This window comes from Brachyistius frenatus, unplaced genomic scaffold (assembly GCF_029030835.1).
Source record: "Brachyistius frenatus isolate BFR_SWC_R1_liver_20210118 unplaced genomic scaffold, ASM2903083v1 Contig_242, whole genome shotgun sequence".
Taxonomy (NCBI): Eukaryota; Metazoa; Chordata; class Actinopteri; family Embiotocidae; genus Brachyistius; species Brachyistius frenatus.
This window is the reverse complement of record NW_027210841.1, coordinates 226,223-252,392: the sequence shown is the minus strand read 5'-3', so window position 1 is coordinate 252,392 and position 26,170 is coordinate 226,223. Positions and strand designations below refer to the sequence as shown.

The 26,170-nt window shown below is 41.6% G+C and overlaps 1 protein-coding gene across 1 annotated transcript in view; it reads left to right on the top strand.

Annotated features, from left to right (window-relative positions):
• Nucleotides 1–15,894, top strand: part of dnaaf11 (dynein axonemal assembly factor 11) — a 31,120-nt gene extending 15,226 nt beyond the window's left edge. The window contains exons 10-13 of the mRNA XM_069720477.1: nt 1,534–1,629; nt 3,346–3,428; nt 13,519–13,736; nt 15,241–15,894. Coding sequence (XP_069576578.1) covers nt 1,534–1,629; nt 3,346–3,428; nt 13,519–13,708 — 369 coding nt within the window. The 3' untranslated portion in view covers nt 13,709–13,736; nt 15,241–15,894. The remainder of the gene's footprint in view (nt 1–1,533; nt 1,630–3,345; nt 3,429–13,518; nt 13,737–15,240) is intronic.
• Nucleotides 15,895–26,170: the final 10,276 nt, after the last annotated feature.

The window sequence follows — 26,170 nt, the reverse complement described above, 5'->3', positions numbered from 1 at the left end:
TTTAGTGGCCTACAAAAGCACAAATCTGAATGAATTAGCATTATGTTCCATATGCTAATTGATCAGCTGAGGTGACATTACATATATTTAAGGAAGTTTACACAATATTCTTATTTACTGACGGGACTGGTTGGCCTCCAAAAGCCTGCAAGTTTATCGGTTTATCTTTACGATAATAAACCCAAACTCGCCCAATCTAATGGCATCAACGGTATTGAATTAAGATGCAATGGTGCTTCAGCAGACCCGGGTCTCGACACGTAGTTATTTCATTCAGATGTGTGTTGCAACCCGGTATCGTTGCAAAAACGTGAAATAGATAAGGCGGTCCACTACAGCAAAACATGAAATAGCCACGCTTTGGCCTGTCTCGGCGTGACGGTTACACGTTTTCCTGTAGTGGACGAAAATGAAACCCCCGTTTCTGACTTTCTGATACGAGAGGATTTATTTACGGTGTGAAGTCACCTCCCGGCTGTCCAGAAACGACACAACCGCAATGTTCCTGCGGTAAAATCCAAAGTGGATCAGTCCCGAGTTTAGATGTCACAACCTGTAATCAGCTGCCAAAATTCTGTGTCAGCAGAAGTTTTTTTTTCTATCTCATGTCAGGTGTTTCTTTTCCAGCCCTGCGTGAGATCGGCTGCATCCTCACTGTGATTTTATCGTGAAGGGGAGAGGGCTCGGTCCTGCACGTCATGGTTTAACCACAGATTTTTACTTTCTGGTGTCCAGTCTGTTACACCCCCCCCACCCCCACCAGCACCGAGGAAACGAGTTTTAATCTCCCACGAACGCACCGCAGCGACCACTAAGTGTGATTAAACAGCTGTTTTGGCAGCACGTAATTATCCGAGAGGTGTAATTCTTTTGTTTTTAAACCCTCCGGAAAACATATCACGGCCCTGCAGGTTTTTTTTTTTTTTTTTTTTTGAGTCTGTTCAGAGTCCTGAATGTCACGGCTCTACTTCCAGAGTATTTATGGATGGTTGTTTTATGCCGGGGGCGTCAGTCCTGATTGGACGTGTGCAGTGATTTACGCAGTGATACATCACCTCAGACCTTTAAAATCCCGCTTTAATATGAGCTCCTTTAGAGGAGCAGGGGGAATTGACTGGAGGAGTCATCTGTGAGGTGCGTATATCACGTCAGACACTTAGTTTGGAGTTGGAGGGCTGCTGCAGCGTATTTTGGAGTTTTTCCCTCCCTTGCTGCCTGCTCTCAAGTGTGATTTCCCCTCAAATTCCCCCCTTCAGTGTGAGACAAAAGTACATTAACAAAAAAGTGAAAAGGTCCAATTTTATGCCCAATTTGTTCATTTTGGTTTTTCATAGGATTTCGCTGCGGTGATTGATTGCCGCTGTTCTCAGTCGGAGCTATTCTGGTCACTCTCCCAAGTCCCTTTTTCTGGACAGCGTACCTATAAAAAGCTCCCGCTAATGATTAAAGTCATTTGACACACCGGGACGGCTTTGGTGCCAGATCAGCGCATTAATCTCGCTAATTAAACTTTTGAATAATTTACTCGTGCAGATATTTCAGATGGCTCTGCCTGCCGAAGTGAAGCCTGACAGCGCGACGGCTCAGAGGTCCCAAACCACCGGACACCTGGTCCTGACGATGCCCTGGGTACGTACAGTTACACATCAGGCTGACGCGTATATATATATATATATATATATATATATATACCCTGAGCCTGATGCAGGAACGTTGAGGCAGGAGAACTTTTCAAAGGCCGGTACATGACACTAAAGCGAGTCAAACTTTCTGCAGCCGAGGTTAATTGATGTTAAATATCTTAACAATTATTAGTTCTATTACAGATGTTCGTGTTCTACTTTAATCACTTTTGGTAGATCTGTCTTCTAACATCCTTCTTGGAGTCAAAATTTCAGCTGACTATGAAAACACTATGATCCTTCACTTGAGGACTACTTGGCTTCCTCATTGCTCCCATATCTGTAATAAAGGTCTCAAAATGGCAAAAAAACAACAACTAAATAAACAAAATATAACATGGGAAAATTTACGTTTTCCCCGTTTGAAGATCTTTACTTGTCCTGCATTTTATCAGCTAAGTGGGTTATACATTTATACAGTGAAAAGTATTTGGGCCCAGCACGGAACCTTGTGGCACTCCGTAGCTAACTTTTGTTCCCCCCGGAAGAGTCTTTTAGTGACGCGAACAAACTGAAATCGATCTGAGAGCTACGATTCGAACCAACCTGGTGCAGCTCCTTTGAATCCTAATAACACATTCCAATCTTTGAATAAAATCGTGTGATTCAGTCGTACCAAATTCAGCGCCGAAGTTTAGCGGGACAAATATTGAGATGAGTCCGTCGTTTGAGGTTTTTTTTTGAAAACCGTTTGTTAACTTTCATCTGTGCTATGAGATTAAGAAAATGTTCCTGCCAGTCTGATGGAAGCGTGTTAAAACCAAACATGTTGGCCTTTATTGGAAACCAGTATAACAGAGATAAATCAAAGCGGGTCAGCTGAGTTACACCTCATGAGCTCTTAACCATATGCTTTCTGCAGCGTCTCATGATTTCCAAACAGTTTTATGGATGTTTATTTTGCTTCCTACCTTGGTTTGTCCTGCTGAATGTCCACACCTATAATTGACCCGGTAATGTTACCGACTTTGAAATCCTGTCAGGAATGATTACATTATTTTATCCCCCTTCTCTTCCCAGTAATGTTGTCGAAAAATAAATGGAGCGAGCGATTTCAAAGTCAACTTTACTCATCGTGATGAGTACCACACACTGAAAACAGACCCCATCCAAAGAAAATCAAGATTTAACCTTGTTAACATGTCTCGGCTCGCCTTATTATATGCCAACAGGTACTATATTTATCCCCGAAAATGTTATAGATTTTTTTTTTCCGAGGATTAGTGTTTCGTCTGTTTTGTATGTTGTCGGCGGCGACATGAGAGAAGAAATAAAACGCATGATGAATTATAATCTGGAGGTTCTGGCGTCAAAGTTTTTTGTAGAAAAAGTTGAAACGAACGCTGTTGAAATTACGACTACACGGTGTTTTTTGCCATTTCTTGTGATTTGTTGCGCTCCCGCCAGCGAAGATGTTGCGCTCTGAGGTTTCATGAAGGAACTTTTTATAGTGTCTATAAAGAGGGACAGCTGCTGATACTGCAGAGTCAGAGCTGCTCCAATTAATCTTCCACATGGATACGTGCCGCACCAGAGCGGCAGTAAACAGTTCAGAAATCAAAAGGTGGAGGCTGTTTGCAGGGAAACACCAGTGAACATGCCCCCCCCTTCCCCCCCCCCCGTCTGACCTTGTCCTTTTTTTTCCCTTTTTTTCTTTTTTAAGGCTGAAGGTGAAATCAAAGTGACAAAGACCGTCCCACGTCCACCCAGAGCGTGTCGAAGCAGCTCGCCGCGGGACAATGAAAGGTAGCGATGTTCTTTACACCCACCGCAGCTGCACAGCTGATGATACAGACAGGAAGGAAAATTAACATTGTACCAGGAAACAACTAACCCACAGCTTCTGAAGCTCCTTCCAAAAACACCCAAACAGCTGCTTTTATATTCTGTCTTCAGATAGTCATTTCTGCTGCTTTTATTGCCGTGAAATCATATTTAGAACAATGTAAGAAAGTGGGATCAAAGCTACAATAAGACATTACCGAAAATTGTCAAGACTCAAATACTGCAGGAGGTAAAAACCAAAATACAGCCTGAAGATGCAAAGCATGTACTAAACATAGACTGTTTATTGGTCTGAAAAATGAGGCTGATGCGGATGTGCCTTAAGATGTAATGCCACCGAGTGCCACTAGAGGTTGGCTCCAAAAAGCCTCCATAGACTCCCATTCTACTTCTTATGAAATTCGAAGTCAATACATTTTTCTACAAGTTATTTAGGCTTCGCGAGGTAAAGTCGCTCCTTCTTATTAGTTTTCTGGCGGTCCATCTGAAAATAATCTCATTATTAATTAAAGAATAGGTCTCGAAAAGCCGTGTTTTTGGGGACGTGCCAATATCTAATTAATGATGGATGTATTTTCACAAGGACCACCGTAACGCCGATCAGAAGGAGGGAATACAGCTAATTACACCGCAATGACTCGTGGAAAACATTTATTGAATTTGTTTTTAATAAGAGAAGTTCACGCTTTTTCTTTAAAGGGAGTCAAATGGAGCCAGAGGTTTCTTGGAGCCAGCCCCTATTGGCCCTGATTGGTACTACACTTGAAGACACTTCGACATTAGTTTCTCTTTTGAGACCCGGAGACTGTGTCCCTTCTCATAAACAGTATATGATGTAAACATGAGTCTCACTAGAACTAAAAGGCATCAGCGGATCGTTTCTCCTCATAAATGCTGTGAAACACCGTCGGGATTCTGAAACTGTTGGTATTTTGCCAAGTCATACAAATGCTATTCTGTTTTGTGGTGTCAACAGATGATGAAATACTGACAAATAATCATTTTGAAATATAAATAAGGCGTAAAGAGCAGCTAGCAGCGGAGTCGTAGCCTGCAGGCAGTTGGACGGTCTGCGACTTTACCCGAGTCAAGCGTTGGTCTCGGTTGGCCGCCGTACCGGTCTTTGTTTGGCCCTGAGTTGAATAACGCACATATTTAACTGCCACCGGGCTTATTGGGTCCCTGTTGTCCTAATTACAGATTCCTGTTGTATATTAAACGCTCCGCATGATTCATTTTTAACAGCCTCGGTTGATGGTAGCGCTCTCCCGGCTAAGGACCGTGTGCTGGACACAGATAACCTTGACCAGAGCGGCAGCCTCGCACTGGGAGGAGAGAGGGAAGACAGAGAAGAGAGGGAAGACATGGAAGAGAGGGAAGAGAGGGAAGAGAGGGAAGAGAGGGAAGAGAGGGAAGAGAGGGAAGACAGGGAAGAGAGGGAAGAGAGGGAAGAGAGGGAAGACAGGGAAGACAGGGAAGACAGGGAAGAGAGGGAAGAGAGGGAAGAGCACTCGCTCCTGTGAAACCACTCAGCTTCTTTTACTGTGCTGTTCATATTTAGCTTCAGGCAGTCGGGCTCAAACCACCGAACAGCTGCTGCTGATATTTTTTTTGGACGACTCCCCGTATCTATTCTCGAATGTGACCCGTATCTTATCGAACAACTGTAACATCTTTTTTCATCTTCTGGACTTTCAGGGGAGGCTGTCTTCAGCTAGACAGTGAAGCTGCTTTAAGAGAAAATAATGCCACGAATAGTTTTTATTTATCAAGTAACTTCACACGACCCTGGCCACAATTTGAAATTTGACAGTATAATATATTCTTAATAAATGGGATAAAATGATGGAAAAATATCTAAAAACATATACTTCCGAGCACGCTTTGTAAATGTGGAATCATCCAAATGAACATATATATATATATAAATATGTATGTCTTACTGTATTTTCCAACTTTAAGCCACTGAAAGCTCCTCTTCCTGTGTTAGAGCATCACGGAGAACCGCGACGACGTCTTCGCTGAAGTTCAGTTTCATTCGGCTCTTGTGACCGCACGACCCTGCAGTGCCGTTTCGGCAAACTTCTTTTTCTTTTTTCTTTTTTTTTTTTCCCTCTCCTCGCCCAGAGGACGCCATCATCATTACCATTTATGCCCCATCAAACACAGTAAAGAGCCCCGGTGCAATCATGTACCCTCGAAATTAAACATTCGATAAAAATGCTAAGCTGGTCCCACGCCACGGCAAGGTGACAGGTGAACAAGCGCTGCCGGACCGCTGACTTATTGCATCATCTGGACGCGATTAGGGGCGACCTTTGACCCCAGGCTCATCCGCGGACTCTATGTTCTGCCGCTGGCGCCGATGGAAAATGGATCCGAAGGCCACCAGCTGCTTTTGAAATGTTTAGTTAAAACAAGTTCACAGTGCTGAACTAGTTGTTTTGTCCAAAAACAAACAAAGACCTGATTTGCAATTATATAAAACAGAAAAAGCAGAAATTCCTGATATTTGAGAGGCTGGTCCTGCCAGTAAACATCAGGTACAGCTGCAGCAACAATCAATTAAAAGTCAGACAAATAGCAATAACTGTTTCTCAAAAAAGTCAAAAGGGAATTATTCCAGTTAAACCCCCCTACCCTCCCAAAAGAAGTTTCAATTAACAGTCACAAAAAAACTAAGAAAAGCTACAAATTCTCACATTTGAGACATTAGAACCATTTTTTATAATCTACCACTGAAACAATTAATCAATTATAAAAATTGCCATGTATCCAGGTTTAAAGTACACGAGGTAAACAAAGGTTTAACGAAGAGGCGACCAAAAATGTCATGTGTAAGAACCTCAAAATTTTACTGGTTTTTTTTTCTTTTTTTTTGGAGTGATTTAAATAAATAAATTGCTCCTTTAGTTGGAAGTATATTAAAGCCATGGTAGAGCTACAGAAACCTTGGAGCGGCCCTTCAACCTCTGCAGTTCAGTCATAGTAATGCTCGACCCTCCTCATAATAAACGATGAAATGATTTGATTATCTACGTTTACCAAATAATGCCATGTCCGTCCTCCGACCTCTGCCTCAGCCGGGCCGCAAACCTTTACAACAAACGACTTTATCAATATTGCGCCGTAATCATTATGGCGTGTAGTCGGGCTGATGATAACGTGTGAACGCTCCTCTGTTGACGGTCCGCGGGCCTCGTGACCTGTGAGGTACGATGGCCAACGGGTCCTGCGCCTCGGGTGACCCGCTACAGCGAGCCGTTGCGGACTTCCTAAGCAGGGAAGGGCATTAGTGGCAGAGCTGCTCACTAAAGGCTCCATCCGTCTCGTCAAAAAAAAAAAAAAAAAAAAAAAAAGGGGAGGTGCTGACATTTCAGTTTACCTTTTACCGACACCAGCGTCAGCGCTAAACTTAGACCGACCTCCGAGACGTCGTAAATCTTTTAACGGCCTTGTTCAAATCACCCTCCGCCTCTTTATCATTAATGTACTGTAGATTCATTGAGCGCCTTCACAGTGCGGTCAGAAGTAAAGACTTTGAGCTGCCATTAGATCCATCGTCGGTAAATGACGTTTGGTTGAAACTTGAATATCTTTGAGTTTTGAACTATTTGTTGGACTCGATAAGAAAATCTGTTTACTTTTCTTCAATTTCTGGGTTTTTGACTGAGTTGACCGTTTACTTTTATAGCCCAAACACTAATCAATTAATTGACATTATTAATTGACAGTAATCCGTCTGCCGCACCTTTAATTTTTTAAGGAGGTACCATAAACATTTTTTATTGTCAGATTGGTGACATTTTTCTTCCCCTTGATTGAGTAATGGTTATTTTATGAATATAGTAAAAGCTCAAATATGCGTGAAAACAGTTGCATATTGTCCCAAATGATTGTACATTAGCCCACAATTTCCCATCCAACAGTAATTTTACTCTTGTGGTTTCGGGCGGCACGGTGGTGCAGTGGTTAGCACTGTCGCCTCACAGCAAAAAAGGTTCCGGGTTCGAATCCGGTCCTGGGCCTTTCTGTGCGGAGTTTGCATGTTCTCCCTGTGCTTGCGTGGGTTCTCTCTGGGTTCTCCGGCTTCCTCCCATCATCCAAAAACATGCACCTCAGGTCAGGTTACCTGGCGCCGCGCTAGTGGCAGCCTGCTGCAGCATCTCCCCCCTGAGAGCCCCCCTGCTGTAGTGAAGAAATTTCCCCTCGGGGATTAATGAAGTGTATAAAATCAAAATCAAATCAAAAGGTGCCAAAACTGGCAACAAACAGTGACTACGCTGCCCCCTTGTGTAAGAATAATGTAACTTTTCTAAATAGTTGAGCAATTTGTGTACTTTCACCATCAAAATATAGTATTTGCTGCCAGTTTGCTGCCGGACGCGACTTGTTTTGTCTGGTTCTCATTGTAACGTGAGCCGACGGGATTAAGATCAGACCCGTGACATCACCTCTCATCCACTCCAACAAAAAAAAAAAACAAAAAAAGAAGCCTGATCTGCGCCGATCGGTGGCTGCAGACACTAAACAGAACCTGCTGATGTTATTACGGCGGCCGGTTGCAACTCGATTACGTCCCCATTACCGAACTGAGAGGGAGAACCCTGCAGGAACTCGCCTCCGATACGAGTGCCGTCATAGTTACTAGTTACAGTGTATATATCTGCAAACATTCATTCAGTTTACAGCTTGCGGAGTCATTTCCATGGTTACGGTACTCTGCTGGGATTTGAGGGGAGTGCGGGGGGAGGCGGGCGGGGGGGGGGGGGGGGTTATCATCCTGCTGCTTGTTTACATTCCTCAGGCTGTTCTGGTTTAGAAAATCCTGGTTCTGGAAGTAAAAGTCTGAGCAACTTTCTGGATGGTTGGTGACTCGCAGTTGGAGCACTCATGTTTGCATGGGCTTCAGTTTTGGAGGCCCGCTATGGCGCTTTGGCGTTTTCCTCACTGAAGCATTTGAAATGGAACAGCTGACGTCTCCATACCAACAGCGATAGGGGCTCATGGGTATTGTAGTATTTGAAGCTTTTAACCCACCAAACTGATGGGAAAAAAAACAACATGATTTCTGGAATAAATAAAGATGGAATAATCAAAACAGGTGGCCATAAGCCCAAAGGTTAAAAAGCTAGCCCAGTTTTCCAATTTTTTTTTTTTTTAGGTTACTTTTACTATTTTAGGAGCAGCAGCTTTACGTCAACTAAATAAATGAATAAGTTACTCAGTGTTTGACCTCCAAGATGTCATTTCTGGCAACAAGGTAAAAAATGAGCTGTTAAGACTTGCATGCTAAGAAACAAAATGGTTATTCTTTAATTTATTGTGTCTGTTGTAACCTGAGAATTTTTTTTTTAACAATTTACTATTGAAGGGAACACGGAGATACAATTATGTTAGTTTGAGTTTAACAGAATTTATTTGCTCTCGACAGAAAATGTATTTTATGTCTCAATTGTCCAACGTGAGGATTTGATGCTTTGCTCTGTAGTTCATTGCAAACTGAATATCTTTGGATTTTTGACTTTTTAACTATTATGATTCATTCTTAACTGACATTAATCTGCCCGTCTGCTGAACCTCTAACCTTTAAAGGAAGTTCCTTAAACAAATTCAGTTTCATTTGAATAAACGCTGCAGAAAATCTAAACATGTTTCCAAAAAAAGTTTGGACGTTGTGTAAAATGTAAATTAAAAAACAGAATGCAATGATTTGTAAAGCACAGAAAACCCATATTTAAACAAAATGACAACATATCAAATGTTGAAACTAAGAAATTTTGTTATATGAAAAATATCTGCTCATTTTGAATTTGATGTCAGCAACACATCTAAAAAAAAAAAAAATACCAGAGAAATAGTATAATAAATAATGAAACACCTGACACATTTTTGGCGACTGTCTTGTCTGGTTGATGTTTGGAGGACGTAAAATTGCAACCTCGGTATTTCTAAAATCCTGACTACGGCACAGAACATCGCTAAAGCAGGAATTTTCACCTGTTTGTTTTTATTTTTATTTTATTTTTTATCACAGGCTGCAACAGCAGCACGTAAATCCTCATTTTGAACACCATACTACATTTATTAAACAGCTCGCTTTCTTCTCTATCAGCAGGAAAAAAAAAAATTACTTTCCCGTTTTTCACGCTGCCTGAACTGGTAATTTTTCATGCTGCAAGAGTGAATGAAGACGGGACTGAAAGCATCAGCGTTCACCGTGCAACGCTATGTCCTCTGGCAGCTCTTAATTCCCCTCTCAATAAACAAGCGGCAGAATGCACAGAGTAATGAAGGGCTCCTCCTCCCGCTGTTTATTGTCAGCTGCTGCGCAGGAGATGAAATTATAATAGCCAACGCTATTCCTGGAAACTCAGCACATTTCATTAATTATTATGATAATTTTTTTCCTCGCTTGGTGCCCACTTTACAGACTGATATCGTCCAACAGATACTAAAGGAGGAGTAAAATGGCAGGGCAGCTTTTTACCACGCTTGTACTGCAGTGATAAATTACGCTACAGCCCATATAAGTGTCTTTAATGAGTTTTTATGCTCGTCACCGATATAGGTAGAATTTACTTGCGGATTAGGATTTTACTTGAGAAATATCATTGTTAGGTTTTAAAATGACACACATTGAAATACACGCATTTCAACAACTGTCTACACCTTGCGCCTAAATCTTAGCAAATATCTGAGCAGTTGTGTCATTTATAGCAACGTTAAGAACATTTTGGATTTGTTCAAGACTTTTTTTTTTTTTTGGGAAACTACAACGTGACGAAACGTGAACAAGTTTCTTTAGACTGATTGAATCACGTTTTTAACCTTCTCATTTACTTGATAAAAAAAAAAGAAAAGAAAAAAGATTAGAAACTGCGAGCTGTCTAGCTACGTTACATATCAACTACCTTTCTCCCACAGATTGGTTGAGCTCTTAGCTTGAACGGTGGAAGCCCAAATGTTGCACAGTTGGCGTAGTCGTGACCCACAGGTGGATTACACCTTGTTTTTTTTATAGTGTCAAATAACTAATCCAAAACAAACAAATTAGAAAACGTAAACACTTGAACAAACTGGAGACAGAAGCTACTGACAATAACCATATTTAGGAAACATTTATTCGGGGTGTATTTCTTTGAGTTTAGCTCATGACAGCTGACGTGCTGGGGGGCGGGGCTTATGTCTTATATTGCAACCAGCCACCAGGGATTAAGATATTTTAGCTTGACTTCCTGGAAGGTGTGATGTCATCTATCTTTATGTTCAATCATGTGCTGATGGTTTGCTTTTACTTCTGAGTTACGTCAGACACAAATCACCGATGACCGACAGTACTTTTTAAATTCTGATTCAATATTAATTGGGCATTTTTCTAATTTTACAAGTATAAATGATATAATATGTATAATATGACAAAATGAACTTTATATCATTGTAATACAAAGATTGTAAATTATATGAAGTTAATCCCGTGTTCAGTGTGGTTAAGATGAATGCTATCGAACTTAAGTGGATCCAGTCCAGATTCAACCGTGGGCCCTTTGTTGTACGGCAAACCAGCTGTTTCCTGTTTGGAGCTAAACTCTGTACAACCGAGGTGAGGATGTTAAACCTTCAGTCCCACACCATCACGTTACTGAAGTGGTGAAATGATGTTATCTCAATGAGCACGCTCGGCAATCAAAGAAACCCCCAGAGATGGTTTTGAAATCATTTCCCAATCACAGCTCGTCTGACCGAGCGGGCGAGGCCTTCTGGTTGGAACGTCGTAAATTGATTATTTTGTAAATGGGATGACTTCATATTTGTGGGATGGAAGTGAGGAGGAGTTCACAGCAGGAGAAGTGGGATCAATTTGTCTCATCAGATCGATTACAGGCGTGGTGGAGATGCAGCCGTGTAGGTCGTTAGTTTGTCTTTGAGCTTCTTTTTTTTTTTTTTCTTGTAAGGAGAACAGGTTTGTATCAGAGTAGATAGACATTTTTCTGTTTGTAATCAAGTGCTAACAAGCAGCGTTTGTTACTATAAATGGCAACAAGTGACTAAAATACAAAACTATACAATTTGTGCTGAACTGAGACTTCAATTTGAATTAATATCCACACCAGTACTGTAGAAATTGTGCCGAAAATGATCAGAGAACCTGTTTTTAGTACATTTTCTGAATTTTAAAAGGCACAAAACAACCTATTACAGTAAATCAATAATGAACAGTGGGAAATAAATAACACAAATGTGGGCACAGACAGTCTCAAGTCCAAGTAAAATAAATGAAAATGATGAAATCTGAAAAAAAATGGGACAAAAGTTTTTGTCGAAAGGGTCAGATTTGGTCAACGGGCCACTGTTTGCTTACCACTGCTCTCCAGACCCCTTTTTGCCATCTTCACAAGTCTCGATTTAAAGACAGGCAAAGTAAAGTGAAGCACATTGATTGTTTCTGATGAAGTAGTTCTTTGGCAGTAGACGATGGCAGACAGATGAAGCTCATAAGTCGTTTCATAACGAGGCTCAGCAGCGTTTGAACTGACAAACACATGAAAAATGAGAAGAATCCCCCGCAAACCCTCCTCAACTTCATCCAAACAACAACAACAACAACAACAACAAAAAGCAAGTAGTAGTAGAGCTGATAATGGGTTATTTTGTTTTGTATTCCTTACTTTGAGAAATTAAAAAAAACAAAAACTTTCAACCCAAATCTGTCAAATGTAAATCTGTGAAACACAGGCAGAAGGATACCAAAGAAAAATCCTGTTTAAAACTAGAAAACTTTTAAATAAAGAACTATGTGACAGTCTTCGGGACTCTCAATTTCAATATGCAATAAAACTTTGCACCGTCTCTTTGCAGCGAGCCTTCATCAGATGTTCACTGACGCCTCCGGAAATAAAAATGTCTGTCCTCCCGAGATATTGAACATACTCGATATGACACGTGGTAATTTGTTATTTCTGCAGTGCGAGAGTACACGTAGGTACGAGGCTTTATGTAATATTACACCTAAACTGGAACACGTATATGCACAGTCATATTTATAGTCGGGGGGAATTGCACGGCCTGCACTTTGCCTTTCTACCATATATCACATCTATACCAGGTTGTTTATTAGATTTTGTGTATTAAATCTGGAAAATTGGACGTCTCCGCGCCGAGATAAATGACAACAGATTTACGGTCCGGGTTCTAATCTGGGTTCTGTTGTCGTCCCGCTATCGCCGCAGCGGTTAGGGTGTTCAAATATATTCGATGGAAGGTAACTAGAGGAGGATTCCTGTGGGAAAATATCGAGGTATACATACTAGTTCATAAATGATTTATTTGTGGCTTCAAAGTTGTTGTTTTTTAATTTTTAAACCAAGAGAATTTTAAACTTTCTGATTGGCTGGCAGGACTGTGTCCATTTAAATCATGCGCAGAGAAATACAGCAGAAATGCAGTGCAAGCATAAAAAAACTTGTGCTACCTGCACAGCAAAATTTGCTAAAGTTTAAGGTCCATGGTGAAGTCACAAATGTTCAAATGTTTTTAATTACACCTCATATAATCAATATTAAAGTAATGGTGAAAAAAGCTAAAAGTAAACACATGGTTGGTGGTAATGGACAAGTTGTTGATAATTGTTAAAAAACTGTTTAAAAGTTAAACATGTTTGCGCAAGGTAGTAGATAAAGGGTGAAAAAGATCAAACTGGTGAATAAATTGTCAAAATACATATGTTCAGTTTGATAAAAGTAATGGAAAATTTGCTGAAAAAGCTAAAAATATTGGAAAAATGGTAAAAAAAAAAACAACAACTTTAAACTCACTTAAACACTGACACTTCAACTGTGTAAAAAAAAAAACCTGTCATATTTTTCTATAATTAACAGTTTTAAACAGCATTCAGCTTCATCTGCTTCATCATCTGTTTACTATCGGAGCACTGACCAATTAACTCGTAAGATGGATTAAGTTGATGATTCATTAGTAATCTTCTTCTGGAGTATACTTTCGTTTACTGACATCGTTAAAGAAGACGGTTTTTCTTCCCCCCCCTCGACAGGAAGGATAACGTTCCCGAGCGGCTGGAAGTCGACCCCGGCAGGCGCACGACCGTCGACCTCGCCAACATCGTGCCGCGTCCGGGCACCGAGCGGAGTCCGGCGGAGACGTCCGGGGAGGCTCCGCCCGCTGCCGCGCCTCAATTCTCCGAAGGGTTCGTGGACGACCCCGACGTCCCGCCGCTCATGTGAGACGCCCGAGGTGCCGTTCAAGTACAAGGCGCAGACCGACTGATCGAACAAACCGTTTTCAGACCCTCGACCAAAACAAAGTGCCTAAATGCGGTACCGCAAGTTGGTTGTTGAGATAATAGAAGCATCTTTTTATTGTTTCGCAAGGCATTCAGCTTTTAGATAATATCAAATTTCCTGTCGCAGTTAACTGAAGTAATTTAGCATGTAGTTTCCACAATGACACCCTTCAGATGGAAAAATCATTTACTTGTTTTTATCTTTTGAAAATACAGAAAACTACACGCAAAATGAAGCAGAGTAGATATCGATGTTAAATCCTAATATGTTCCCGCTCGTTTAGTGTTTTTGTAAGGTCTTATATCTTTTCGCAATAAAAGCAAATAACCTTAAACAGCAACCAGAGTTCTTTAAATCCTAAAAATCAAAGTCAGGTTTTGTAATGAATAAAATTGCGATGTCAATGGAAAAGTTGGGTACAGATCTGAGTTAACTCGAGACAGATTATTGAACAGGTTTTGACTAATTATTTAGTCGGTGCTAAAAAAAAATTGCTCAAGCTGAAGCCTTGAGTTCGGTATTTTGGGCCGTCGCCATCTTGCTATTATGGAGCCAGAGGTGACCATATTTGGACCCGAGGACACTGTCGCGGAAACCAGACTCCACCGCAGTCCTGTCAATCAAACAGACACGCCCCCAACCCGCCCAAACATACCACTTTCTGAGGCCTAATATCTAACTAATGATGGCATTATTTCCAGATGCACCACCAGAAAACTAATAAGAAGGAGTGACTTCAGTTGATGACACCACAATGGGTCATGGAAAAAATATATCGACTTTGTTTTTAATGGTAGAAGTTAAATGGGAGTCTATGGAGCCGGAGCCTTTTTTGGAGCCGACTCCCAATGGCCTTCAGTGGTATTGCACCTAATGGCATTTTTTTTTGTTGTTGTTGTTTTTGTTTTGTTTTTGTTTTTGTTTTGTTTTGTTTTGTTTTATACAGTCATCAGTTTCATGAAAACCCCAAGTTATATGCCTTTTTTTTAAAAAAATTTTTAATTTAAACGAATAGTTGAGAGATAACAGAACTCAAGACCAAGTGCTGCACAGTTTCCTGCCAAGAAACAAACTGGAATCATTGCATTTAATGAGCCGGGCCTTAACTTTCTTCGCTTGTGTAAAAAAAAAATAAAACATGATAGATTGCAACCAATTAAGACCTACATCTCAGTGGGGGATGTTTCAGTGCTGCTGAACACGAAACCTGCTGTTATTGAGCAGACAGATTGTGCTGCTGCTCCTCTAAAACCCTTGATGTTGGTTTTGAAGAAAGTTTGCAGATGTTTCGGGGTTTTTTTGGTTGTTTTTTTTCCGCCCTGTAAAAAAAGGAGCTGCAAAAAGTAGGGAAACAAAATCAATCAGCCGAGTGTTGCCTGTGGCCCGTTACTGTGCTTTGGCTGCCGTTGTATTTCTTTTGCCCTGCTGCTTTTTCTCTTTTTTTTTTTTTTACTTGTGATGCTCCTCCCCAGCGCCCTCCTCAAAAGATCCAGAAGCAGATACTCTGCCAGGCTTTGATCACGGAGGCCCAGAGGACGCCGGCCCCGAACAACATTTTGAAGCTTGTTCATCTCTCCTTCGAAACTCGGCTGAAGCCTCCGAAGGTCTTTGCTTTCCGCCAGAGTTTGTCACCTCCAAAAAAAAAAAAAAAACCTCGAAGGTCACGACTCCATCTCCTCCTCCTCCTCCACCCTGAACTCCTTGACGCCTTGAGAGATGGTTTTGGCGTCGGACCATTTTGTTTTACTCCCGAGAAGCCTCACTGTTCTTTTATCATCCAGCTTTCTATATTTGGACTCCTTATCTCGGACCATCTGGGAGATTTGGATGTTTGTATGTTGCATGGAAAACGGCTTATCCAGAGATGATGTATGTAACTTAATTTTTAGCCTTCAATGTAAGTATTTATTGTTTTTCTAAAACATTTTAAATCTATGGTTTTACTGTTCAACCCCCCCCCGTTACAGTTTTTTAACTTTAATTCCCACATTTGGTGTTTGGTAACTATGGTTAAGTTAGCGCTACGGTAAATAAACCGTGATTAACCTTTGACTTCCACCAGATTTTACCGACTTCTATTTAATGGTTAATGACTTCTCATGTAGACACCACAAAGCCACGTTAAAGAGAAGACACTTTTACTAATAAAACATTTTTAAAACATAATTGAATTTATTAATCTCCATGATTTATGAAACGTGTCCGAACGTGTGTTTTTTGTTTTTTTTTACAGGACAATCAGGCTCCAATCATTAGTTGGCGTCGTCTTCGTGCCGATCTTCATCATAACCCGATATCACCAGGACGAGATCAGTTTAATTTCTTATCATATGAGCAGGTGTGTGATTATAAAGCCGACCATATTGAGCAATACAGGAAAAACCTGGGTTGTAAATGCAGGAAAAAAAAAAGACACTGGGTGTAGCTGATGGCAAATATTACACACTTTAAATGACCAAAAGTGAATATGTTTTTACACTTTAAGCAGTTAGATATTAATTCAAATGATATTTTAAAGTTAGATATTTTGTATTTTCTTTCCTATTTATTTATTTATTTTTTATCTTGATGCCGATTCAGGGTTTCAGATGTTTTACAGAAGCTCAGGATTTTTTTCCAACTCTATACATAAATAGCATGAATCCAACCAATCAGCTGTTTAAATCCTGAAATATGACAGTTTGACACAACTTTTTTCAGATTCAGTAAAGAACCTTATTTTCGAATGACTACATTGACCCAGATCCGATTGCGGTGAACTGACTGCAGAAAACTGATCAGCGGTCTGTTGGCAGCGCAGATTTCTGCTTTCAGCTTCATTAATTATTGATAAAATATCCTTCCCGGTCCGTCATGTTGTGTTCGGTTGTTCCACTGAATCTCTTATGCGTCTAATGAGACAAACCGACATCACTGCTGGTATTCAAAATCATAAAACCACAAGGCTCAATTTCTTCTCCGAGTTGGCTGCGATCAGTGGGAAACGCTTCATTAGGGATCTTTCACAATTCATTTAACTGATATTTATGATCACTCTGAGACCAAGACTGCCAGTGTGTTTTAATGCCTCAGTGTTTCTTTTCCTTTTTTCCCCCCAGCATCACGTATCAAAACTCAAACTCTGGGTTGGTTATAACCTTCTTTGTTGTTTTGATTGGCGGGTAAAACATGTGACATCACTGTAGATTCCAATTCCCTGCAGTGAAAGCTGATTGAATTTCTTTATCAGCACCCGCTATCAAAAATCATCATTAATTATATACACCAGTTTTGAAAGCAACGCTACAGAGTGGTTTTTATGGATTTACCAGGATTAAAATATTAAATATAATCAATCAGAAATAGTACCACAACAATATAGACAACAACAGTGATAATAAAACACAAAATATGTGAGTGAAAAAATTGGTGCTTGGAATGAATTCAAATATTTTTTTGAAGCAATTTGAAATTGATCTTCCAAACTGTAGATTCTCCCTCAGGGACTTCCCGAGCAGAGAGGCCCAAACATTTGTGACATTTTAGTCTCACTTGCAAGTAAAAACCAAGAAAGACAACTTCTTTTATGAAACGAGAGATCTGAGACTTTGACGTACAGTACGCGTTCGGATCCTGACGAGCTTTCATGATCCAAGATTTCTTTGAATTCTCTTTGTTTCCTAATGAAGACAGACTCTTTTTTTTTTTTTTTCGGATGTCAGTGCGAATGTTTTGTAGCAGGATTTTAAACTCTCTTCGACCTCAACAAAGAAACAAATTAACGAGAGCGCTGCAGAAGGTGTTCACCCGCTAAATATCACTAACGCAGAAATCTTTGTCTTACTGCTGCTTATGTAACTGAACCTAACCACGACTTTTTTTTTTTTTTTTTTTTATGTTTTATGGCTCAAAGGTTCAAAACCTTCAGTGTTTTAATGCAGAATAGTGGGTTGATTTATTTTTTCGACAGCTGCCATCCAAGGTAAGGCAAGTTTATTCGTAAGGCACATTTCAACAACGAGGCAATTCAAAGTGCTTTACATGAAACCAATAAAAGCATCAAAAGAAAAGAACATTTAAAAACAATTAAGAGCAGTGATTTAAACATTAAAAACTGTGATTAAAACATTAAGCAAGCTAAAAAATATTTTTTTTCCAGTCTAGTGACCTCGGAGTCATCGCATTGTGACGTTTTTTCCATGTTTGTATAACATTTTTTAACCGTAACAAATTTCTGCGGACTGCTGCTACATTTTTTTCTTTCTTCCATATCTACTTTTTTGCTGCTCCACTGAACGAAGCTGAGAACATTTGTCGTGGTTGTAATTTGTAAATTTGCATGCTTTTTTTCTTTTCCCTCCTGTTCAATCAGAACCAGAATGTAAAGATCTCCACCTGTTTCCTGGCTGAATAAACCCAGAGGCACACGCATAAAAAAAAAAAACCTTTTCTTATCTGCCCGGGCTCCATCGCTACCTCATTGATTTATAATTTTTCTTTTGTTTTTTGGGTCTGTTGCCATGACAGCGGTTGGTCCCAACAGTTTTGTGCGCGCAGCATCGACTCATTGTGTCGACCCGGGTCAGACAGAGCTGCCCGTTAGAGTTCCTGTTTGTGTCTCCACGGTTACTAAGAGCAGCCACCGACACTGTCGGTCACCCTCACCCGAAAAAAGAAAAGAAAAAAAGGAAGCCTCAGGTTTCTACAGCCGAGCTATTTGTTATTTTGTTTAATTTTTTTTCAGTTATACTTCAATATTCTTGCAGAAACTGAAGCAGAAAGTCTGAAATTTACCGGCAAAATGTAGAACAGGTTCTATTTTCGAACAACAACGTGACACGTTAAAGCGTTTTCACCCTCGGAAAACAACTGATCCTGTTAAACCCGGTTTTTGCTGGTTTACTGGTGGATAATCTGAGGCCAAAGTAAGGTGTATGATTCAAAGAGGTTGTACTTATTTACCGTCGACGCGAGAAGAGCCCTTTTAAACGAGGTCTCTTGTGGTGCTCACGACATCCGAACTCTAAATTTTCTACAAGCCTCGAGGTCACGAGTCGTGACGTGTTTGCTGACGTTTGGAGAAACGTCAGAGGTCATGGAAGTTCCGTTTTTGTTGGATGTGAAGCTAATGCAATTCTAATTTTAGTCAGTTAGAGTTTGTCTTCATGATTTAGATAATAGCCTTCGTGTGAGTAAAATGTTGATCTTCCCAACGGCCTCATCTTTCACTTCACGTTTGGACTGAATGCATAGTTAGCCTGTGTGGCTTCTAGACGCCGTCTAAATTGCTGTTGCCTAGCAATGGCGTATTTTTTTTTTTTTTACGACTTGGTGCCACTTGGCGTTGCGGTGAACGATAAAACCCAGACAGTCTACAGCCGAGGAGTACCGGCTCTGTGAGGCTGAACTGAGCTAAAATGCTAACATCGGTGCGCTAATGTGCTGACAGCACGAATGCTAAATGTTGAGCATGCTAACGTTTGCTAATTGGCACCAAACTCAGTTCAGCAGAGACTAATGGAAATTTAGTTTTAAGCATTAGATTAAGTTGAATATTTACTATTTACCAGCATAGATATTTATGTGCGATATGCTGCGATGCGTCAACACAGCTGCCATTTTCGGTACAGGCAAGCAGCGCGTTTATCACGACAGGAGGTCTGTTCACGGGTAAAATGATCACAACTCCCTGAAAAACTCTGGATTCCCGAAATAAGTAGGGTTCATCCTCCGGGAACCATGAATGTTTATTTTATTTTAATAACTAAAGCCGGTAACTAAGCAGCGGACCGACTGCCTCGCTCAGCCTTCATCCTGAAGAAGTCGGGCTGACCAACATTTCCTCTCGCGGCGCCTTCTCTCATCTCTTTTGGTTCAAAGCGTCGTGTGGCCGACAGCCTGGTAACCACGAGCTCGCCGTCTGCAGTTTACTCTCATCACATTACAGGATTTCTGGCTTTTGAAGTTAAAACACCGTCTGCGATCTGTGAAGTTGTTCGGAGCTGATTTAAAGGAGGTGGGTGGGATTCAGTCCCGTCGGTGATGAAATATTTCTCATCGCAGCACTCATCTGATCAGACGGTCTGTTAACAAAGCTGCTTTTTAAAAAAAAATTGATTTCTTTACCAAATCTGTCACACACAAAAAAAAAAAAAAATTCTTTGTTTATTTACTTTCTGCAACTGTTTGCGCATGAACTTCTGTAGCGAGATGCAGCGGGCAGTCATAGTGGATTATTGTTTATTTATTACTGATGCGCTTGTTTTGGTTAGCCTATAGCAACAGGGACATTTTTACCCATCTGTTGCATCGCCTCTTGTTTTTAGCAACACCATGTAAATGTTCGATAACTGGGGAGACCAGTTACTGGAGTTTTGAAAGTGATATGTTGTCCCCTAGTAAGGATAGTCCACCTACAGGGACAGGGTCATGTTCACCACTGTGTTCAATCACCTCTTGTTTTAACAGCCCTCTGTAAATGTTTGGTAACTGAGGAGACCAGGTACTAGAGTTTTGAAAGTGAAGTGTGGTCCCATAGTAAGTATAGTCCGCCTATCGGTTTGGTTTCACGATATTTTGGCGTTGGGAGCGGGCTGTAGTTAGTTTTTAAACTTGCTTTAATTTGCCTCCAAACATGTTTCCGTCTCAATGTCTGCCATTGACTCTAAAACCAATCTGGTTTTATTAGGAGGTTTGACCTGAAGCCTTGTTTATGTGACCTCTGACCTCCAACCTCTGAAGTGTGGCCTCGACAGAGAACTGTCTGCGTGATGAATAGGATGGCCGCTGTGCGAGTCGCGGCCCCAGAAGGTTTTTTTTGTTTTTTTTGGGGGGGAGCTGCTGTGTCCCGTTTGTCACTATATGTGTTGTTGTGTTCAGGTGCTGTAAATCTGAGGTATCTGCAGCTCGGTTTAATTAACGCCACGTCGACACTCCGCTGCTCCGCGTTCCTCCTGGGATGGCGACGAGCTGCTCGCAGATCCACGGAAATGATTTGGAGAAGATTGAGTCGGCGCCCGCTGATGAAAATTCAGATTGAGTGTTTTTGATTCTCGCTCTGAAGCTCGAACGAAAACCAAAGGGGACGCTTCAAGGATTTCATGTGAAGGAAATCCAAAGACCATTTTTTTGTTTCCTGAGTGGCCTTTTCCTTTTTTCCTCTGGACTCGCCATCTTCCTTCCTTTCCTCCCCTTCTTTCCTCAGTGGGATGAATTATTTAGCTGTTTCCTCAGAGTAACCCTCCTTCCCCTCTCCTCCCCTCCGTCTCTCCCATCTCTGGGCCGGGTGTCTTGTGCTGCTGCAGCCAAGGACAGATGCAGAGCCGTGATGGGCGGCTCGCCCTGCGGCAGCCTCGACGCAAACAGCCAATGGGGGGAAACTCTTTATTACTGCGAACGTCAAAGGTGGCAGAAAGATGCTTTTTACACTTTATAAAAAAAAAAGTTTCATGAAAAAGATCCTCAAAGTCGTGGAGGTGTTTGGTGTTCTTAAACGCAGCTTCTTTGAGATTGTTTTGACTGCAATCTCCACGGAGTCGGCTTCTCCTGTAAAACTCAGAAACTATGTTGTTTCAGTCATTTTCCATAAACGGTCTTCAGTGAAGTGGAGATTTACTTGACGTCTCAAAGCAGTGAGTTTTTAGAAGTACACTCAAAACCAGCGTGCTTTTAGAAGTACACTCAAAACCAGCGTGCTTTTAGAAGTACACTCAAAACTGAGTTTTTAGAAGTACTCTCAAAACAGTGAGGTTTTAGAAGTATGTTTGAAACCAGCAAGTTTTTAGAAGTCCGGGGGGGTGGGGATCTCCGGATGAAACGCTCCACCGGACTCTGCGCTATACGTCGGCGTATACCTGCCTCCGCATTTTCAAAGAGGTCACGCGTGTGATTTATCCCGATCCGGGAGATTGATATGTTTATTTTAGCATTTATGCTGAATCGTCGTAATCCGCTGAAGTGTTGAGCGTCACTTCGGCGGCAGCTCCGTCCTCCGGGGGCCGTCAGCTGGAGAGTCATTTCTCATGCGGACGGGAAGCGGCTTGATTCATGACGGCTTTAAGTCAGCGAGCGTCTCCGGACGTTGAATCGCACGACCGCCTCGCGTGTTCGTCTCGTGGAGGGTTAACGCCGCCACGATCCCTTCTCAAGATAATGAAATAAATGAACTCGATCTAGAACGACGCCGTGAAAAGAAATTATAATTAGCAAGTTTGGTGGTTTGCCGGCTTCCGTAAGTTTCCACAGTTACTAAGAATCGGCAGAATTGAGCTTTTCGGAAAAAACGAGGAAATTAAAATAATTCACAAACTGACGTCGGTATCCATCGAAGTTTCCACAAAAGACGGAACAACAATTCTTAATTCTTGATTAGATGAGTTACTTCGTGTCAAAGTGTGGAAGTTACACTAAAGGTAGAAGTCTGTCGTGGGTAAAAAATTATAACATGAAGTGCAGTTTTATTTGTTGATCTTCAGATGCGTTTGAAACGAATATTTACTGATTATCAGCTGGACAGGACGGATCAAAAAAAAATTTAAAAAAGGAATGAACATTTAAAACGATAAAAAAAAAAACTGCCGTTGTCAACAAACCTTTTGAGGCGTAAAATCAAATTCAAAATTCAGATTTTCTTCGTCACCGCCCGCTCCCTTTGTGGCTTTTCACCTTGTATTGTAAAAGTTGAATGAGGCGGATGAATAAAAGATGCCGGCCGCGCTGCCGAAGACTCGGCCACATCATGCAGATGTAACACGACGGCTGTAACGCCTTCAATTATTCAACAGCTGGATCCCTTGACTAAGAGGCTGCTGCTCCACAGGAGAGATCACTCACTGTCTGCATAAACAGGAAGCGCTCGCATACCTCGCGATCCAAGTCGGAACACGTGTGTTCGTGTGCCAAAGATTCTGAATTTTATTCCAGCGCAGAAAAACAATTCTGTACTTTGCAGAAAAGTCCTCATCTTCCTCATTTAGCTGATTTTTGTTGTTGTTCTGCTTCTTATTTAATGAAACGGATTTAACAGGAAGCAGCTTGAATTTGTTTGGATTGAACGCAAAGTGCAGCAAAAAACTAATTCTTCATGAGAGCCGTTACTTAGCAACAGTTAACATCTGTACAGGCGGGGTTTTTTTTGTGCGCGTTGTGTGACTTCAGTCTAAATAGAAATCACGTTCCCACATGGTCGGTGGTTTATAAATGACATTCCAGTGCGGGCGGGTCATTATTTAAATATATAGACCGCCGTGTAAACACCTCGTCCTGTATCCTTTTAACCTTGAGGTCCAAATCTTGGATCGCAGCTCGGGACAATCAAAATTCTTGGCGAGAACAAAAGCAGACGCCGTGAAAACAATGAACCGAAGCACATACGTTTGTTTTTCGAGTAATCTGGCGTGTTTCTGAAGTGACGAAGCAGCTCTGGCGGAAGCTGACCAGCTCCCGTGTTGACATCGATCATGATTTACAGTCCCTCGGCGTGGAGGCCCGCCGCTGTAAATCGCCCCCCAAAAAAACAAACCAAAGACTCCTCGATTGGAAGTCGCAGATCAGGCCCACAGCAGAGGCTCGTTTATTTTCATAATCGACATTGACAAAATGCAACGCTGTTGAATTCGGAGCAGCTCGTGCAAAGAGCTCAGGAACAAACGGAGCTCCGAGATTGTTTCTCTGCAGCATCTGTGACCTTGTCATCTAATAACTATTTTATTTAAGCTTTATTTGCTTTAGCAGATTTGGGAATCAAATCTTTTAATTCATATAAAGAATATTTCTTGAACAGCAGCATTACTTCCCGAGTAGGAAATTGCAGTTTTTTTTAGACAAACTCTTTTCCATGTTCGTGATTGTGAGTTTCTGACTTGTGAATACCGTTCCACGTTGACATTAAAAGATGCACCCGCTCCGATGTTATGTATTTGATCGCTGAATAATACATGAGCACCCAGAAAGCTCTCAAACTACGTCGTTCAAAGTCATTAAAACTAGTTTCAACCATCACTACAAAATATGAAGTACGATAAAAATATGGTAAAAAAACCAAAAACGAACAAGACTGCTGACGCCGTAGTTTACAGAGAGAAGTTTAATTACAGCTCCCAGTGGGCATTTCAGCTCCAAAAGCTCAAAATTCCTTCCGTGACGACTGATGAAGACGGTGTGATAGAGTCAAGAAACTCGTGGAGAGTTTTATTTTTTTTTTAGCCTGCAGAGGACATTATGTATGTGAGAGTGTGCGGAGGTAACGGGTCCACTTTGGAGGTCTCGGCGGACTCTGAACACTCCTGTCATCCGGCTCCGCCTCACCGCCTGCAGCACTCAGCCATGAAAGTTGGAAGGAGATGGTGCAGGAAAAAAAAACCTCCGCCGACACCTGACAGGTGATGAGTTCAGGACCCTGGAAAGACCTGGAGGGACTCGAGAGACTCAGTGGACCTTCTGATGAGATGAGAGACAGTTCATGTCGGAGTTTTATCTTCGAATACAAGTTTCGTTGCGTTAGTTTTGTGATAATGTCGTTGATTAAACGAAGACGCACTCGACTGCGCCCCCTTTCGAAGCTCTACGGAACTGCGACTGAGCATCGGTCGCTAGGTCAGCGGTGGCTTTTTGTTTTATCAACGTTTTTTTGCCTTTTAAACATCCAATTCATACCAAAATCAACAGCGCACAACTTTGGTCCCCAAGCGACACGACTGCAAAGTTTCATGCCGATAGGACAAAAGGTTGTCGAGATATGCGAAGGACAAACCTACAAAGATAGAGATCTCTTGCGTGATAGTGTAGGTGCCCCCTGCTGAGCTGCTCTTCGTTAACAAACACAGTTACAACATATTCACCGGGCTCTGACAGTAACTGCAGTGTTAACGTCTACCTCAGCGTTTAGATATCCCGAAGGTTTAACCCTTTAATACCGTCAAAAACCTCGCACCCAGCGTCGTCCGGACATGTTCAAAGCATCGGTTTGGTGGTGTCAGACTTTTATCTGGAAGGGATGGGAGGTGACAAAAGCTTTTTTTTTTTTGACGAGTTTCCACAAAGTGCGGTAAAAGAACTAGCGTGGGCTTTTTTTTTTTTTTTTTTTCAAAGTGGCGAAGTTTGAGAACGGAAACTGTGGCGGTATCCGCTAAACGAGCCGTAAGCCACTTCTGTGAACGTTTAGCTGCGAGAGGGCAGACACGTATATCCCGGCTCGGTCTGATAACTTTCTTTTTTTTGGTTTTTTTGAGCTTCAGGTCCACTTCAGCAGCATGTTTTCCGTGCAGCGGGAGTTGAACCTGCGGCCGATCCGTTTGCAGGCTTGTCGAGGACGGATGGGCTCGGCTCGGGAGCGGCTCCAGCCTGTAAAATGATCTGTTTCCATCCCCGGACACGAGTATCGATCGGCGCCTCGTCCATCACCAATCGCTTCACACCCACATATTGACACGGCGGTCCCCTTAGAAGTGTTCGGCCGAGCTCTGTCAATCTACTCTCTGCCTAAATGCTTCACTGCGTGTCGAGAGACCGACTGACAACTCTTTAGATTTTGTTGTTGTTGTTGTTGTATTCGTCAAAAGCCGTCCTGAAGCAAAATCACATGTAACGCGTAGAGGTGAAAACACTGACTTCAACACTTTACTCTGTTTTTCTGAAAGCTTTCCAAAGCAAAAACATTAAAACCCCCAAAAAATACAAACAGAGCTGCTGAAAAGTTCCTTCATGAAAAAAAGAAAAAAAAAAGAAAAAGAAAGTGTCAGCGGGAAGATCTGTTTGATCAGAAGCTTTAAGAAGCAGCTTCTGACTCTCCCATCTGTCCTTGCGAAAGTGTGTCGGAGCCGCCGCCAACCGGAGGACCGTCCTGTGCAGCAGCAGACAGCTGGAGTCAAATTATTGCTTTTTCAATTACAGACTCGTTGGGCCGTTTTTCATGCAGATAATTAGTCAAATCCGCCGACCGCCAACGATTAAGTAGAAATACTAAAAGGCCACCAAGACACGCAATCAATCTATTTTAAGATTGTTCTGTTCTTCTGGGTAAATCCTGTTACAGGCTGTGAGAGAGCGTGTGCTCGTACTGAGGACCTCTTCCTGGACGGCGCAGCGCCGAGTCCGGGATGTAATTGTTAACTGCACATTCACTTTTCTGCAGTTAATTGTGTTTGTTTCCGTGCCGTAAGTGTTATTTTGTGTTTTTAATCTTGATTTTTGTGCAGCCGTGTGCTTCCGTGCACCTAAAAACATCAAACGGAGACACGGAGTCGAAGAATTCTTCACATTTTATCTGGATTTTAAGGGTTATGAGGGACACAAAACAGCAAAGAAACACAAACAACAGACACAACACAAAACACTGAAGAGACACAAAACAACTACAAAGAGATGCAAAACAACCACAGAGATGCAAAATGTAAACAAAGAGACACAAAACAACTACAAAGAGAT